Here is an 18,517-nt window from a genome sequence, read left to right on the forward strand (position 1 = left end):
TTCATTTGTATGCCATAACACTACTAGGAATAAAGAAAGAACTTACCAAGACTCCTTCTGTGTACTTTACATTGTCTTCAAAGTGGGGATGGTCTGCAACCTTAAGCTGAGCTAACGTAAAGAAACTTTCCTTGACTGGAAGGTTGGATGTCATGAACATCCCAGAGGTGGTGTGGTCTGCCACATATTCTGCCACTACAGTAAACTGTGAAGAAGAGTATGCGTACATGACATACACAATATGAAAAAAATATATATCGTTTATGTACACAATTTCTCCACACTCTGAGGCAGCATCAGGAGCAGAGGAAAAATGGCCCCATTTGCTCACATACACTAACTCTCATGCATAATGCACAGAAACTACATGTCCTTATTCACAGTTAAGCCCCTCATCTTTTCACAGTTTCTCCTAACAGCTTCACATGCCCTGATCCAGCCTGTTGACTGCATGTCCATCTCTTACATCTCGCTCCATCCTTCCAACTTGTCCTTGTTCTTGCTCTTCCTCCCTCCATTTCCATATATGTACATATATGAATATGTACATATATGTACGTCTGTGTATGTATATGTTGAAATGTACATGTATGTATATGTGCGTGTGTGGGCGTTCATGTATTACATGTGTATGAGGGTGGGTTGGACTTCCTCGTCTGTTTCCTTGCACTACCTCGCTAATGCGGGAGACAGCAACAAAGTATGATTAAAAAAAATAAATATTTTATATATTTATTAAACTTTGTCGCTGTCTCCCGCGTTAGCGAGGTAGCACAAGGAAACGGACAAAAGAATGGCCCAACCCACCCACATACACATGCATATACATAAATGCCCACACACGCACATATACATACCTATACATTTCAATGTATATAAACATATACATACATACACATGTACATATTCATACTTGCTGCCTTCATCCATTCCCACTGCCACCCCACCACACATGAAACAACACCTTCCCACGCACATGCGCGAGGTAGCGCTAGGAAAAGACAACAAAGGCCACATTCGTTCACACTCGGTCTGCTAGCTGTCATGTGTAATGCACCAAAACTACAGCTCCCTTTCCACATCCAAGCCCCACTAAACTTTCCATGGTTTACCCCAGACACTTCACATGACCTGGTTCAATATATAATGCAGTGGTTTCGGTGCATTACATATGACAGTTACCTTCACCTGGCCCCACCACTCCTTCTCTGTCACTTAACACACAAGCCTTACTCTTTTGATAGAAAATCTAAGCTAGTTTTTGTAGCTTTCCTCCAACACCATACAATCAGAGCATACACAAAGCATGTCAACCACATCATATATTTTCTCCTGATCTATAAATTCCACACACAAAGTGTTTTCTTTAAGTATATCAAAGATTCTTCAATGCAAGCACCTGATCGAAACAGCATCTCCCACTTCTGAGGCCACTTTGTTCCTCCACAATCTGATGCTCTGTGCGTGCTACCCTATATCACAAGTCTCATACAACTTTCCAGGTATCCTAAACAAACTTCCTCTATTCTAGTTCAAATATTCACTTTCTGTTCCCCTTGCATTTATACAATGGCACTGAACAAGCATTCCACCAGTCCTCAGGTACCTGACCTTCAATTAAACATACTAACAAAAACACTTAACCTTACCAATTCTGGGAAACTGTTCCAGGCAAAGACCTCTGATGTTACAGTGTATGGGTCAAGAAAGTCTTCAGGATCATAGTCATTAGCCATCAACATGAACCAAGTGTCATCAACCTGAAATTTACATCAAATTGTAGTACCGTAATAATGAAAGATATTGTGCAAGAAAAACAATGAGAGCAGCAAATGTTCATTCTGAAATTACATCTTTACTATTCATTTATAATTAGTAGTTGCCTTGTATGACACAGGAGAGACACTGGCAGTATTTTCAATCCTGTTTTCCCCTTACCTAGTATATTCATTGCAACCAAAATCTGCTGAAAAATATTTTCCCTTTAATACACTTTTATCTCTTAAGTAGCCCAGCCATGGAAATTTTGGGTGGTCCCAAGGAATGTGGCAAGAAAAGTTACATTGAAAAGGGAAAATGAGCAAACTGGATATTTATTGCTGTACACACACTTAAATTTGGTGCACTAAGTTTGCCTATCAAGTTTGTTGAATTTTGCCAACTCTTTGTCCCTTCTCTGTCACCACCAATTGATTATTGAGAGAGAACTATTCTCAATGCTAACAGTTCAACTTTCATATTATAATTAGTGCACCAAAGACGTGCTAATTAGCCACTGAATGATGTGGGGTGTATAGCAGGGCACCCTTCTATCGGCACCTTGACTAGGTGGCAGGTCAAGGCACATGACCTCACCTAACCTACCAATTCCTGGAGAAATGAGCTTTATGGCCCAAACTATGGTTGCACATACACTTTTGCTGTCGGAAGACCTGCTAGTCTGCACTGCATATCAAATTTGCATTACATTTTCATTTAACCTATAAAGGACCCCAACCAAACTAGTATGGTTTATGTTATGATGCCATACTAGTAGGGATTACTTTTATTAACATTCACTCAGCTTTCTCCTTTCACATACTTTTCCAAACTCGTCACCAACTTCTGCAGTTTCTCACTTGAATCTGCCACCAGTACTGTATCATCATTAAACACACTCACTTCCCAGGCCCTTTCATCCCCACAGGCTGCATACTTACCCCTCTCTCAAAGACTTGCATTTACGTCCCTTATCATCCCATCTAGACATATTGAGTGTCATCATGTGTGTACAACTATAACCAATAAAGCTTCTAGCATCAAGTAAGGTAATCCTTGCACTGACCCTATTCTACCACCTTGCCTAGGCAACTCGCCCCCATCCCAAGCTCGCCTTCATTTAACATTGATATCACTTTTATGGTTAGAAAATATTACGAAATAGTGGAACTTTCCTCCAGAAAAATTAAGAGGTTCCTTATCCCATTTCTATGCCCAACTAGATCAAAACAAGACCATTATGTAGCAGAAAACCTACCACTAGTTAGCACTCCAGAGATTGTTCCTGCTACGGGATTGCCACGGGTGGTGAAGACATCCACTTCCATGTAGTTTGCACGCCAACTTTCCTGTACATTCTGATCTACACCATCTAGTAGGAACTCCCGAGTTATGCTGTCTAGCGAGTGGCCATTCACCTGCAAAGTGAAATGCTTAACCAAAAGCAACCACGTACTATTGATTATATTACTTGACCACAATATGTCAGAACCACTAAACTCCATTTCCTCTACTATTACAATTATTACCACTGAACACCACTAATCTACAGATATGCCTGCTAGTTTGTCTAAAATTATGAAGGCCAACACGACAGTTTTTGGTTCCCAGTTATATGTATTAAATCATGAGCATACAGCCTTGGTTTGCTCACATACATCGACTTAAAGTGCAGGAATATACGAGTTAGTCAACTGTGCACCTGATCCATTCGATAAACAGGAAACCAAATATAGACATCCTATGTATATAACACAACATGTTTAGTAGCCAGTATAAAGCAGTGTTAACCATATAAAGTAAACCAGTTTCATACTGGTTTGCAATGCAAGAAGTATGCCTACTTGAATCCACATTTACAAAGTGATATCCCCTCAAATTCTCAAAATAATTTCCATTGGTTTAATAATCTTTCTAACATATACTTTCCTACGAATACTCAACAAACTTATACCTCTGTAATTTGAACACTCACCTTTATCATCCCCTTTGCCTTTGTACAACAGCGCTATGCATGCATTCCGCCAATCCTCAGGCACTGCACCATGAACCAAACATATATTGAATATCCTCACCAACCAGTCAACAACATGGTCACCCCCTTTTTTAATAAATTCCACTGCAATGCCATCCAAGTATATATATACAAACACAAATGTACATAAGCTCTTAAAATACATTATTCATTATAAATTTTACAATTTGTAACATTCAAAATATAACAGCAATACACCTTGCAAAAAACATAATACATTTGAAAACAGTAATACACATGATAATATAACACCAATATACATCATATTAATATTATTCAATTAATACACATCAGCAAATAATAAAATCATCTACAATAGTATACAATAAATGCAAATATTTCACTTTCTTTTTCTTTTCTTTCAAACTATTCGCCATTTCCCGCGTTAGCGAGGTAGCGTTAAGAACAGAGAACTGGGCCTTTGAGGGAATATCCTCACCTGGCCCCCTTCTCTGTTCCTTCTTTTGGGAAAAAAAAAAAAAAAGGTATAAGGTATATTGTAATTGCTATATATAGTGAAATATTTCACTATATATAGCAATTACAATATACCTTATAATATGAAAGTTACACTTATGCTAATGTACAAGTAAGACACATACTAACATACTACTTATAATCATATCAAACAAATACACTTAATATTCAATACAAATGCAACTGTAATTAAACAAATAATACAGCTGAAATACAACAAATACACCTAATAGAATTTTTTTTTTTTTTTTTTTTTGCTTTGTCGCTGTCTCCCGCGTTTGCGAGGTAGCGCAAGGAAACAGACGAAAGAAATGGCCCAACCCACCCCCATACACATGTATATACATACGTCCACACACGCAAATATACATACCTACACAGCTTTCCATGGTTTACCCCAAACGCTTCACATGCCTTGATTCAATCCACTGACAGCACGTCAACCCCGGTATACCACATCGCTCCAATTCACTCTATTCCTTGCCCTCCTTTCACCCTCCTGCATGTTCAGGCCCCGATCACACAAAATCTTTTTCACTCCATCTTTCCACCTCCAATTTGGTCTCCCTCTTCTCCTCGTTCCCTCCACCTCCGACACATATATCCTCTTGGTCAATCTTTCCTCACTCATTCTCTCCATGTGCCCAAACCATTTCAAAACACCCTCTTCTGCTCTCTCAACCACGCTCTTTTTATTTCCACACATCTCTCTTACCCTTACGTTACTTACTCGATCAAACCACCTCACACCACACATTGTCCTCAAACATCTCATTTCCAGCACATCCACCCTCCTGCGCACAACTCTATCCATAGTCCACGCCTCGCAACCATACAACATTGTTGGAACCACTATTCCTTCAAACATACCCATTTTTGCTTTCCGAGATAATGTTCTCGACTTCTACACATTCTTCAAGGCTCCCAGAATTTTCGCCCCCTCCCCCACCCTATGATCCACTTCCGCTTCCATGGTTCCATCCGCTGCCAGATCCACTCCCAGATATCTAAAACACTTCACTTCCTCCAGTTTTTCTCCATTCAAACTCACCTCCCAATTGACTTGACCCTCAACCCTACTGTACCTAATAACCTTACTCTTATTCACATTTACTCTTAACTTTCTTCTTTCACACACTTTACCAAACTCAGTCACCAGCTTCTGCAGTTTCTCACATGAATCAGCCACCAGCGCTGTATCATCAGCGAACAACAACTGACTCACTTCCCAAGCTCTCTCATCCCCAACAGACTTCATACTTGCCCCTCTTTCCAAAACTCTTGCATTCACCTCCCTAACAACCCCATCCATAAACAAATTAAACAACCATGGAGACATCACACACCCCTGCCGCAAACCTACATTCACTGAGAACCAATCACTTTCCTCTCTTCCTACACGTACACATGCCTTACATCCTCAGTAAAAACTTTTCACTGCTTCTAACAACTTGCCTCCCACACCATATATTCTTAATACCTTCCACAGAGCATCTCTATCAACTCTATCATATGCCTTCTCCAGATCCATAAATGCTACATACAAATCCATTTGCTTTTCTAAGTATTTCTCACATACATTCTTCAAAGCAAACACCTGATCCACACATCCTCTACCACTTCTGAAACCACACTGCTCTTCCCCAATCTGATGCTCTGTACATGCCTTCACCCTCTCAATCAATACCCTCCCATATAATTTGCCAGGAATACTCAACAAACTTATACCTCTGTAATTTGAGCACTCACTCTTATCCCCTTTGCCTTTGTACAATGGCACTATGCACGCATTCCGCCAATCCTCAGGCACCTCACCATGAGTCATACATACATTAAATAACCTTACCAACCAGTCAACAATACAGTCACCCCCTTTTTTAATAAATTCCACTGCAATACCATCCAAACCTGCTGCCTTGCCAGCTTTCATCTTCTGCAAAGCTTTTACTACCTCTTCTCTGTTTACCAAATCATTTTCCCTAACCCTCGCACTTTGCACACCACCTCGACCAAAACACCCTATATCTGCCACTCTATCATCAAATACATTCAACAAACCTTCAAAATACTCACTCCATCTCCTTCTCACATCACCACTACTTGTTATCACCTCCCCATTTGCGCCCTTCACTGAAGTTCCCATTTGCTCCCTTGTCTTACGCACTTTATTTACCTCCTTCCAGAACATCTTTTTATTCTCCCTAAAATTTAATGATACTCTCTCACCCCAACTCTCATTTGCCCTTTTTTTCACCTCTTGCACCTTTCTCTTGACCTCCTGTCTCTTTCTTTTATACATCTCCCACTCAATTGCATTTTTTCCCTGCAAAACTCGTCCAAATGCCTTTCTCTTCTCTTTCACTAATACTCTTACTTCTTCATCCCACCACTCACTACCCTTTCTAATCAACCCACCTCCCACTCTTCTCATGCCACAAGCATCTTTTGCGCAATCCATCACTGATTCCCTAAATACATCCCATTCCTCCCCCACTCCCCTTACTTCCATTGTTCTCACCTTTTTTCATTCTGTACTCAGTCTCTCCTGGTACTTCCTCACACAATAGAATATACACACAATATACATATAAAAATAACACACCTATCAATATCAAGCAAAAATTTAAATTTATACATCAATAAATCATAGTGATAAATCGGGTCATAGTGATGGGTGATTTGAATGCAAAGGTGAGTAATGTGGCAGTTGAGGGAATAATTGGTATACATGGGGTGTTCAGTGTTGTAAATGGAAATGGTGAAGAGCTTGTAGATTTATGTGCTGAAAAAGGATTGATGATTGGGAATACCTGGTTTAAAAAGCGAGATATACATAAGTATACTTATGTAAGTAGGAGAGATGGCCAGAAAGCGTTATTGGATTACGTGTTAATTGACAGGCGTGCGAAAGAGAGACTTTTGGATGTTAATGTGCTGAGAGGTGCAACTGGAGGGATGTCTGATCATTATCTTGTGGAGGCTAAGGTGAAGATTTGTATGGGTTTTCAGAAAAGAAGAGTGAATGTTGGGGTGAAGAGGGTGGTGAGAGTAAGTGAGCTTGAGAAGGAGACCTGTGTGAGGAAGTACCAGGAGAGACTGAGTACAGAATGGAAAAAGGTGAGAACAATGGAAGTAAGGGGAGTGGGGGAGGAATGGGATGTATTTAGGGAATCAGTGATGGATTGCGCAAAAGATGCTTGTGGCATGAGAAGAGTGGGAGGTGGGTTGATTAGAAAGGGTAGTGAGTGGTGGGATGAAGAAGTAAGAGTATTAGTGAAAGAGAAGAGAAAGGCATTTGGACGAGTTTTGCAGGGAAAAAATGCAATTGAGTGGGAGATGTATAAAAGAAAGAGACAGGAGGTCAAGAGAAAGGTGCAAGAGGTGAAAAAAAGGGCAAATGAGAGTTGGGGTGAGAGAGTATCATTAAATTTTAGGGAGAATAAAAAGATGTTCTGGAAGGAGGTAAATAAAGTGCGTAAGACAAGGGAGCAAATGGGAACTTCGGTGAAGGGCGCAAGTGGGGAGGTGATAACAAGTAGTGGTGATGTGAGAAGGAGATGGAGTGAGTATTTTGAAGGTTTGTTGAATGTGTTTGATGATAGAGTGGCAGATATAGGGTGTTTTGGTCGAGGTGGTGTGCAAAGTGAGAGGGTTAGGGAAAATGATTTGGTAAACAGAGAAGAGGTAGTGAAAGTTTTGCGGAAGATGAAAGCCGGCAAGGCAGCAGGTTTGGATGGTATTGCAGTGGAATTTATTAAAAAAGGGGGTGACTGTATTGTTGACTGGTTGGTAAGGTTATTTAATGTATGTATGACTCATGGTGAGGTGCCTGAAGATTGGCGGAATGCGTGCATAGTGCCATTGTACAAAGGCAAAGGGGATAAGAGTGAGTGCTCAAATTACAGAGGTATAAGTTTGTTGAGTATTCCTGGTAAATTATATGGGAGGGTATTGATTGAGAGGGTGAAGGCATGTACAGAGCATCAGATTGGGGAAGAGCAGTGTGGTTTCAGAAGTGGTAGAGGACGTGTGGATCAGGTGTTTGCTTTGAAGAATGTATGTGAGAAATACTTAGAAAAGCAAATGGATTTGTATGTAGCATTTATGGATCTGGAGAAGGCATATGATAGAGTTGATAGAGATGCTCTGTGGAAGGTATTAAGAATATATGGTGTGGGAGGAAAGTTATTAGAAGCAGTGAAAAGTTTTTATCGAGGATGTAAGGCATGTGTACGTGTAGGAAGAGAGGAAAGTGATTGGTTCTCAGTGAATGTAGGTTTGCGGCAGGGGTGTGTGATGTCTCCATGGTTGTTTAATTTGTTTATGGATGGGGTTGTTAGGGAGGTAAATGCAAGAGTTTTGGAAAGAGGGGCAAGTATGAAGTCTGTTGGGGATGAGAGAGCTTGGAAAGTGAGTCAGTTGTTGTTCGCTGATGATACAGCACTGGTGGCTGATTCATGTGAGAAACTGCAGAAGCTGGTGACTGAGTTTGGAAAAGTGTGTGGAAGAAGAAAGTTAAGAGTAAATGTGAATAAGAGCAAGGTTATTAGGTACAGTAGGGTTGAGGGTCAAGTCAATTGGGAGGTGAGTTTGAATGGAGAAAAACTGGAGGAAGTAAGGTGTTTTAGATATCTGGGAGTGGATCTGGCAGCGGATGGAACCATGGAAGCGGAAGTGGATCATAGGGTGGGGGAGGGGGCGAAAATCCTGGGGGCCTTGAAGAATGTGTGGAAGTCGAGAACATTATCTCGGAAAGCAAAAATGGGTATGTTTGAAGGAATAGTGGTTCCAACAATGTTGTATGGTTGCGAGGCGTGGGCTATGGATAGAGTTGTGCGCAGGAGGATGGATGTGCTGGAAATGAGATGTTTGAGGACAATGTGTGGTGTGAGGTGGTTTGATCGAGTGAGTAACATAAGGGTAAGAGAGATGTGTGGAAATAAAAAGAGCGTGGTTGAGAGAGCAGAAGAGGGTGTTTTGAAGTGGTTTGGGCACATGGAGAGGATGAGTGAGGAAAGATTGACCAAGAGGATATATGTGTCGGAGGTGGAGGGAACAAGGAGAAGAGGGAGACCAAATTGGAGGTGGAAAGATGGAGTGAAAAAGATTTTGTGTGATCGGGGCCTGAACATGCAGGAGGGTGAAAGGAGGGCAAGGAATAGAGTGAATTGGAGCGATGTGGTATACCGGGGCTGACGTGCTGTCAGTGGATTGAAGCAGGGCATGTGAAGCGTCTGGGGTAAACCAAGGAAAGCTGTGTAGGTATGTATATTTGCGTGTGTGGACGTATGTATATACATGTGTATGGGGGGGGTTGGGCCATTTCTTTCGTCTGTTTCCTTGCGCTACCTCACAAACGCGGGAGACAGCGACAAAGTATAATAAAAAAAAAAAATCAATAAATCAATACTCTTATCATTCTAAACTAAATAAACATTAGATTATCATTTATACTCATCATTTCAAACTAATGCGCATGATAATATCATTGTAATACACTTCAACATATAACATCAATAACCATCAAAATATACAAGTAATACACCTCATAATATCAAACCATTACAATATCAAAACTTAGAACGCAATACAGCGAATGTTGTAAAATCAATTTCAACCAATACACATCATATCAATGCAATTTCACTCAGAACATACAAAATCTTTAAACTTTGAAACTATCATTTCAAATATTACCTAATAAACCTCATATTAAACTAATACATCTAGTAATAAACAATCCAAATTACACAATTTATCAGTATGCATAACAAAAAACCTAACCTCCCTACTACTCGAAAGCTTCTTTAAACTTTACTTTCACTTCACACCCATCACTGACACTAAAACTGAACTAATGTCAGTCAACATGCCGAGCAACACACAACTTTCATTCATTAATACTTCTTTTTTCTTTCAAACTATTCGCCATTTCCCGCGTTAGCAAGGTAGCGTTAAGAACAGAGGACTGGGCCATTGAGGGAACATCCTCACCTGACCCCTTTCTCTGTTCCTTCTTTTAGAAAAAAAAAAAAAAAAAACGAGAGGGGAGGATTTCCAGCCACCCGCTCCCTCCCCTTTTAGTCGCCTTCTACAACACGCAGGGAATACGTGGGAAGTATTCTTTCTCCCCTATCCCCAGGGATAATAATAAAAATTCACCTCCTATGTCAGGAAGTTACATCTCACTGCCTTATCTTCCATTACATAGGTTACAATAATAACTAACAATTAAATGTGTTATTCTTATTGTGTACATGTCCTGCATCCAAGGTCAGGTCATGCAACGCTTTAATAAATCACTTTAAAAATACAATTATCTTACATTCATAACATTTCCCATAAGAAAAAAATCATCACCATTTATGCTAAATCAACACTTTCATTTATTCTCAAAACACATATACACACCTACCAATGCAACACATAAATCATTTAATAAAAAGGTACATTACTTATCTAAAAAGTATACTTGGTCAATAAATTAAACATATCCATGTATTGAACTTTTACACATTTGCACCTACTCAATCCCTACATCTAATCATATCAAAATACTACAACCTATATACTTAATGCATCTTATAATGATATTTTCCAATTAATATAACACAACAGTAACGCACAAAATATTCTTCTACCTCAAAAACAATAACAATCCTATGACAGCTTAATTTCTCCTCTTCAACAAGTTACATTTGAAATGCACTTACGTGAACCAACACCACAACAAACACAACTTACACCCTACATTTCGATTAATAATAATTTACCTCCAACATAAGGTCTGATAAGGTTTCAAGAGATTAGGTGGACTTTTTTTATCAAATAAAAATTTTTACATTCTCTGAAATCTATACATTTCACCTACTGTTCATTTAATATAACCATAACAATTTTACACTTAACAACATTATCAATTAACACTTACATTCATATTCTCCATCTCAAGACATTCCATACGACATTTATACAAGATAACTCAACAAATCACGTAAAATAATAATTTCTTTATGTGATACTTGGTAAATTTTAAATCTAACACAGGCAAATATTGCAGTTCATACATTCTTACCTCCTCTTTCAATAAACATTACCAAATACATTTCAACTACATTCAAAGTCAGTAACTTATAACATTAACAAAAGGAAATAATTATTGATTCAAAAACACTAACCAGGCACGTACATTTTCACATAGCCTACCTCAGTTAATCTATCTTCTACTGCAATATACAATCCACACCCTTCACTCACAAATACTAATAAAAAAGAAGTGTCAAAATGGCAATCAAAATTATTCCTACTACACTCATAATCATATTTCAACAGCTATGTGAACTCTTGTCAGGTTTCAATAACTTTTCTTGAATTTATAAAGCGGCAGGGATGTGTGATGTCTCCATGGTTGTTTAATTTGTTTATGGATGGGGTTGTTAGGGAGGTGAATGCAAGAGTTTTGGAAAGAGGGGCAAGTATGCAGTCTGTGGTGGATGAGAGAGCGTGGGAAGTGAGTCAGTTGTCATTCGCTGATGATACAGCGCTGGTGGCTGATTCATGTGAGAAACTGCAGAAGCTGGTGACTGAGTTTGGTAAAGAGTGTGAGAGAAGAAAGTTGAGAGTAAATGTGAATAAGAGCAAGGTTATTAGATACAGTAGGGTTGAGGGTCAAGTCAATTGGGAAGTAAGTTTGAATGGAGAAAAAGTGGAGGAAGTGAAGTGTTTTAGATATCTGGGAGTGGATTTGGCAGCGGAAGGAACCATGGAAGCGGAAGTGAATCATAGGGTGGGGAGGGGGCAAAAATTCTGGGAGCGTTGAAGAGTGTGTGGAAGTCGAAAACATTATCTCGGAAATCAAAAATGGGTATGTTTGAAGGAATAGTGGTTCCAACAATGTTGTATGGTTGCGAGGCGTGGGCTATGGATAAGAGTTGTGCGCAGGAGGGTGGATGTGCTGGAAATGAGATGTTTAAGGACAATATGTGGAGAGGTGGTTTGATCGAGTAAGTAATGTAAGGGTAAGAGAGATGTGTGGAAATAAAAAGTGTGGTTGAAAGAGCAGAAGAGGGTGTTTTGAAATGGTTTGGTCACATGGAGAGAATGAGAGGAAAGATTGACCAAGAGGATAATGTGTCAGAGGTGGAGGGAACGAGGAGAAGTGGGAGACCAAATTGGAGGTGGAAAGATGGAGTAAAAAAGATTTTGAGTGATTGGGGCCTGAGCATGCAGGAGGGTGAAAGGCGTGCAAGGAATAGAGTGAACTGGAACGATGTGGTATACCAGGGCCGATGTGCTGTCAATGGATTGAACCAGGGCATGTGAAGTGTCTGGGGTAAACCATGGAAAGTTCTGTGGGGCCTGGATGTGGAAAGGGAGCTGTGCTTTCAGTGCATTATTACATGACAGCTAGAGGCTGAGTGTGAACGAATGGGGCCTTTGTTGTCTTTCCTAGCACTACCTCACACACGAGGGGGGAGGGGGTTGTTATTACATGTGTGGCGAGATGGCGATGGAAATGAATAAAGGCAGACAGTATGAAGTATGTACACGTGTATATATGTATATGTCTGTGTATGTATATACATGTATACGTTGGGATGTAGAGGTATGTATATTTGCGTGTGTGGACGTATATGTATATACATGTGTATATGGGTGGGTTGGGCCATTCTTTCGTCTGTTTCCTTGCGCTACCTCACTAATGCAGGAGACAGTGACAAAGCAAAATAATAATGATATAATATATATAAACATTCATTAAACATGTCAATTTTGGCACTTGTCACCACGAATGTTAACTTAGGTCAAATTTCAAAAGCTCATCTTCATTCAATACAACTATTTTACCTAATTTTACATCACAAACCAAATCTTGACCCATATTTTACACAGCCCTCACTAATATCACCCATCACTCAGATCTTTCACAACAATTAACACTTCCACATACTTTCTCCATCTGTTAAGACACTCTCAAAAACACACCCCAATACCACCGTAAAATCACTTCCTCTACACATCTAAATTAATTACTGATAAAAAATCTTATGCACTACATTATCATCTTAAAAAGACCCACTTCCAGTACTTCATACATTTTTGACATCATTCATTCATTCAACTTAATATCACCAATGTAATACACCTACTATACAACTAATAAAGCTATTATACATTTTTTACATTGCCTTCAAAACCAATTAACCACAATACATCACTGTACCTCCCTAACAGTCCAAATATTTCTTACTTCAATATCCTACTCACACCATTGACTTTTTGAGTACTATATAAATTAGAGACAAGAGGTAGTAAAAGCTTTGCGGAAGATGAAAGTAGGCAAGGCAGCAGGTTTAGATGGTAATGCAGTGAAATCTATTAAAAAAAGGGGGTGACTGTATTGCTGACTGGTTGGTAAGGTTATTTAATGTATGTATGACTCATGGTGAGGTGCCTGAGGATTGGCGGAATGCGTGCATAGTGCCATTGTACAAAGGCAAAGGGGGTAAGAGTGAGTGCTCAAATTACAAAGGTATAACTTTGTTGAGTATTCCTGGTAAATTATATGGGAGGGTATTGATTGAGAGGGTGAAGGCATGTACAGAGCATCAGATTGGGGAAGAGCAGTGTGGTTTCAGAAGTGGTAGAGGATGTGTGGATCAGGTGTTTGCTTTGAAGAATGTATGTGAGAAATACTTAGAAAAACAAATGGATTTGTATGTAGCATTTATGGATCTGGAGAAGGCATATGATAGAGTTGATAGAGGTGCTCTGTGGAAGGTATTAAGAATATATGGTGTGGGAGGCAAGTTGTTAGAAGCAGTGAAAAGTTTTTACTGAGGATGTAAGGCATGTGTACGTGTAGGAAGAGAGGAAAGTGATTGGTTCTCAGTGAATGTAGGTTTGCGGCAGGGGTGTGTGATGTCTCCATGGTTGTTTAATTTGTTTATGGATGGGGTTGTTAGGGAGGTGAGTGCAAGAGTTTTGGAAAGAGGGGCAAGTATGAAGTCTGTTGTGGATGAGAGAGCTTGGGAAGTGAGTCAGTTGTTGTTCGCTGATGATACAGCGCTGGTGGCTGATTCATGTGAGAAACTGCAGAAGCTGGTGACTGAGTTTGGTAAAGTGTGTGAAAGAAGAAAGTTAAGAGTAAATGTGAATAAGAGCAAGGTTATTAGGTACACTAGGGTTGAGGGTCAAGTCAATTGAGAGGTAAGTTTGAATGGAGAAAAACTGGAGGAAGTAAAGTGTTTTAGATATCTGGGAGTGGATCTGGCAGCGGATGGAACTATGGAAGCGGAAGTGAATCATAGGGTGGGGGAGAGGGGCGAAAGTTCTGGGAGCATTGAAGAATGTGTGGAAGTTGAGAACATTATCTCGGAAAGCAAAAATGGGTATGTTTGAAGGAATAGTGGTTCCAACAATGTTATATGGTTGCGAGGCATGGGCTATGGATAGAGTTGTGCGGAGGAGGGTGGATGTGCTGGAAATGAGATGTTTGAGGACAATATGTGGTGTGAGGTGGTTTGATCGAGTAAGTAATAATAGGGTAAGAGAGATGTGTGGAAATAAAAAGAGTGTGGTTGAGAGAGCAGAAAAGGGTGTTTTGAAATGGTTTGGTCACATGGAGAGAATGAGTGAAGAAAGATTGACCAAGAGGATATATGTGACAGAGGTGAAGGGAACGAGGAGAAGTGGGAGACCAAATTGGAGGTGGAAAATGGAGGGGAAAAAGATTTTGAGTGAGGGGCCAAACATGCGGGAGGGTGAAAGGCGTGCAAGGAATAGAGTGAATGGAAACCCATGGGGTATACCAGGGTTGACGTGCTGCAAGGGATTGAACCGGGGAATGTAAGGGGCCCCGGGGGTTAAACCATGGAAAGTTTTTTTGGGGCCCTGGTTTGGGGAAAAGGGGAACTGTTTTTTTGGTGCATTATTACTGACGGGAAAGGGGCTGAGTGTGAACAATGGGGCCTTTGTTGTTTTTTCCCAGCGCTCCCCTGGGGCGCACATGAGAGGGGAAGGGGTTTTTTTTTTTTGGGGGGGGGGGGGGGGAAAAAAAAAAAAAAAAAAAAGGTTTTAAATTTAAAGGGGGTTTTATAAAAGGGATAGGGTGGGTTTTTTTTTTTTTTTGGGGGAAAAAAAAGGGGGGGGTTTTTTTTTTTTTTTTTTTGGGGGGGGGCCCCCCAAAATTTTTTTTAAAAAAAAAAAAGGGTTTTCAAAAAAAAATTTTTTTCCCCCAAAACCCCAAAAAAACCCCTTTTACAATTTTTAAAAATTTTTAAACCCCCTTCCCCCCCTTTTAAAAAAAAACCCCCAAAACCGAAAAATTTCCCCCCATTTAAAAAAAAAAAAAATTTAAAAAATTTTTAAAAAAACTTTTTTTCCCGGCAAAAAATTTTTTTTTTCCCCCGGAAAACCCCTTAAAAATAAAAAAAATTTTTTTTTTTTTTTAAAAAAAAAAAAAATTTTTTTCCCCCCAAACCCCCTTTTTTCCCCCAAAAAAACCTTTTTTAAAAATTTAAAAAAAAAAGGGGGGTTAAAAAATTTTCAAAGGGAAAAAAAAACAATTTTGGGGAAAAAATTTTTTTTTTTAAAAAAAAATTTTTTTTTTTTTTGAATTTTTTTTGGCCAAAGGGCCGGGGGGGAAAAAAAAAAAGGGGAAAAAATTTTTTTTTTTTAAAAAAATAAAATTTTTTTTTTAAAAAAATGAAACCCCTTTTAAAAAGGGGGGGGTTGGGGGTTTAAGGGTGTTGGATTTTGGGTTTTTTTTTAAATTTTTGGGAAAAAAAAAAACAAAGGGTTTTTAAAAATTTTTTTTTTAAAAAGGGGGTAAATTTTTGGGGTTTGTAAAAAAAAAATTTTTTGTGGGGAAAAAAAATTTTTTAAAAATTTTTTTTTTTTTTTGGGGGAAAAAAAAAAAAAAATTTTTTTTTTTAAAAAAAAAAATTTAAAAAATTTTTTTTTTTTTAAGGGTTTTAAAAAAAAAAAAAAGGGGAATATTGGGTTTTTTTAAAAATTTTTTTTTTTTTTTTGGGGGGTTTTTTTTTTAAAAAAATTTTTTTTTGGGGGGGGGGGGTTTTTTTGGGGAAAAAAAAAAAATTTTTCCCCTTTGGGGGGCCCCCCCCCCAAATTCCCAAAAAAAAAAAATTTTTAAATTAAAATTTTAAAAAGGGGGGCCCAAAAGGGGGTTTGGGGGGGCCCAAAAAAGGGGGGAAAAAGGGGAAAAAATTTTTTTGGGGGAAAAAATTTAAAAAAAAAGGGGGGGGGGAAAAAAAAATTAAAAAAAAAACCCCCCCAAAAAAAAGGGGGAAAAAACCCCCCAAAAAAAAAAATTTTTTTAGTTTAAACCCCTTTTTAAAAGGAAAAAGGGAAAAGGGAAAAAAGGGAAAAAAAAAAATTTTTTTTTTTTTTGGGGGAAAAAAAAAAAAGGCCCAAAAATTTGGGGGAAAAAAAATTTTTTTTCCCCCCCAAAAAAGGGGAAAAAACCCCCAAAAAAAAAAAAATTTTTTAAAAAAAAGGGGGAAAAAAAAAAAAATTTTTCCAAAAAAAAAAAATTTTTTTTAAAAAAGGGGAAAATTAAATTTTAAAAAAAAAAGGAAAAATTTTAAAATTTTAAAGGGGGTTTTTTGGGGGGGGAAAGGGGGAAAAAATTTTTTTAAAAAAAAAGGGTTAACCCCCCTTTTCCCTTTTTTCCCAGGGGAATAGTGGCATCTGAAGGGAAAGAGACAAATGAAAAGTTTATTTAAAAGACCCTTTAGGGGTGCCAAAGTCCAATACAGTTGCATGGTGGCATCCAGAAATAAAAAGATAAATTAAAGGTTTAGTTTGAATCCCCTTTGGCGCCGCCAAATGCAATTACAGGGGCATACAGGTATCAAAAGGGAAAGAAACATTTGGAAAGCTTACTTTAATGAAACTTTGGGGATGCCAAAGGGCAAGAGAATTGCGCGGAGGCATCCAAATGTTTAGAGGAAAATTGAAGGATTAATCTAAATCTCCTTTGGCGTCTTCAAAGGCCTTTACAGGGGAATAGTGGCATCTGAAGGGAAAGAGACAAATGAAAAGTTTACTTAAAAGACCCTTTAGGGGTGCCAAAGTCCAATACAGTTGCATGGTGGCATCCAAAATTAAAAAGACAAATTAAAGGATTAGTTTAAATCCCCTTTGGTGCCACCAAAGGCAATTACAGGGGCATAGAGGCATCAAAAGGGAAAGAAACATTTGGAAAGCTTTCTTTAATGCCACTTTGGGGATGCCAAAGGGCAAGAGAATTGCGGTGAGGCATCCAAAAATTTAGAGGAAAATTGAAGGATTAATCTAAATCCCCTTTGGCGTCTTCAAAAGCCTTTACAGGGGAATAGTGGCATCTAAAAGGAAACAGAGAAATTGAAAGTTTACTTAAAAGACCCTTTGGAGATACCAAAGTCCAATACAGTTGCATGGTGGCATCCAAAAATAAAAAGACAAATTAAAGGATTAGTTTAAATCCCCTTTGGCGCCGCTAAAGGCAATTGCAGGGGCATAGAGGCATCAAAAGGGAAAGAAACATTTGGAAAGCTTACCTTAATGCCACATTGGGGATGCCAAAGGGCAAGGGAATTGCGTGGAGTTATCCAAAATATTAGAGGAAAATTGAAGGATTAATCTAAATCCCCTTTGGCGTCTTCAAAGGCCTTTACAGGGGAATAGTGGCATTTGAAGGGAAAGAGACAAATTAAAAGTATGGCGAGTGAGTGGGCCGTAGTAACTCTGGAGGTATCGAAAACTGCCGGAATCTTGGGCGTGTTATGTTGCTGAGTACCTACTGGTGTGGAGGCGTGTGGCAAGTCCTTAATATTGTGGCTGTTTGGTTGGTGCCAGAAACCTGGTCCTATTATGTGCAGCCAAGGGCAGTCAGATTCACCAAAGCATCCATGATGTGGAGAGTGTAGCACCAGACCTGGTTTAGGTGTTCTATGGTAACTTGACATTCTCCTACCCTGAATAATTGCAGAAATATCAAACTAGATATACCCTAAGTGTAACCTCAGAATGTAATCCTAACTGTAACCCAAACTGACCCCAGCCCACCTAACCTAGAGTAACTTAAATCAGCCAAATGTTACTATTCCCCTATCTTAATCTTAGTTGCTTCATAAAAACCAAACAAAACAAAGAAAATGTTACCAATAAGCTGTTCACATATTTATGTTTATCTTGAAACAAATTCTTGATCAGTTCCTGTTTGATTAGGGAAAATATTCCCAA

General features: G+C 38.9%; 1 protein-coding gene and 1 pseudogene across 3 annotated transcripts in view; one reads left to right on the plus strand and one right to left on the minus strand.

Annotated features, from left to right (window-relative positions):
- The window catches only part of LOC139747206 (uncharacterized), a 155,319-nt gene extending 151,349 nt beyond the window's left edge, over nt 1-3,970 (minus strand). Inside the window, exons 1-3 of one of the 3 annotated variants that reach the window (XR_011712337.1) lie at nt 3,017-3,190; nt 1,650-1,760; nt 47-205 (exon numbers count right to left, since the gene is read on the minus strand). Coding sequence is in view for 1 of the 3 variants with exons in the window: in XM_071659227.1 (XP_071515328.1) it covers nt 3,017-3,263 (247 nt within the window). In the remaining 2 variants the exon portion in view is untranslated. Of the gene's footprint in view, nt 1-46; nt 206-1,649; nt 1,761-3,016 lie in introns of all 3 variants that reach the window. The other 2 variants (XR_011712338.1, XM_071659227.1) reach the window with 2 other exon arrangements.
- LOC139747204 (rab proteins geranylgeranyltransferase component A 1-like) overlaps nt 1-18,517 on the plus strand; it is a 127,057-nt pseudogene that overhangs the window by 106,028 nt on the left and 2,512 nt on the right.

Source organism: Panulirus ornatus, chromosome 67 (genome assembly GCF_036320965.1).
Source record: "Panulirus ornatus isolate Po-2019 chromosome 67, ASM3632096v1, whole genome shotgun sequence".
Lineage (NCBI taxonomy): Eukaryota > Metazoa > Arthropoda > Malacostraca > Decapoda > Palinuridae > Panulirus > Panulirus ornatus.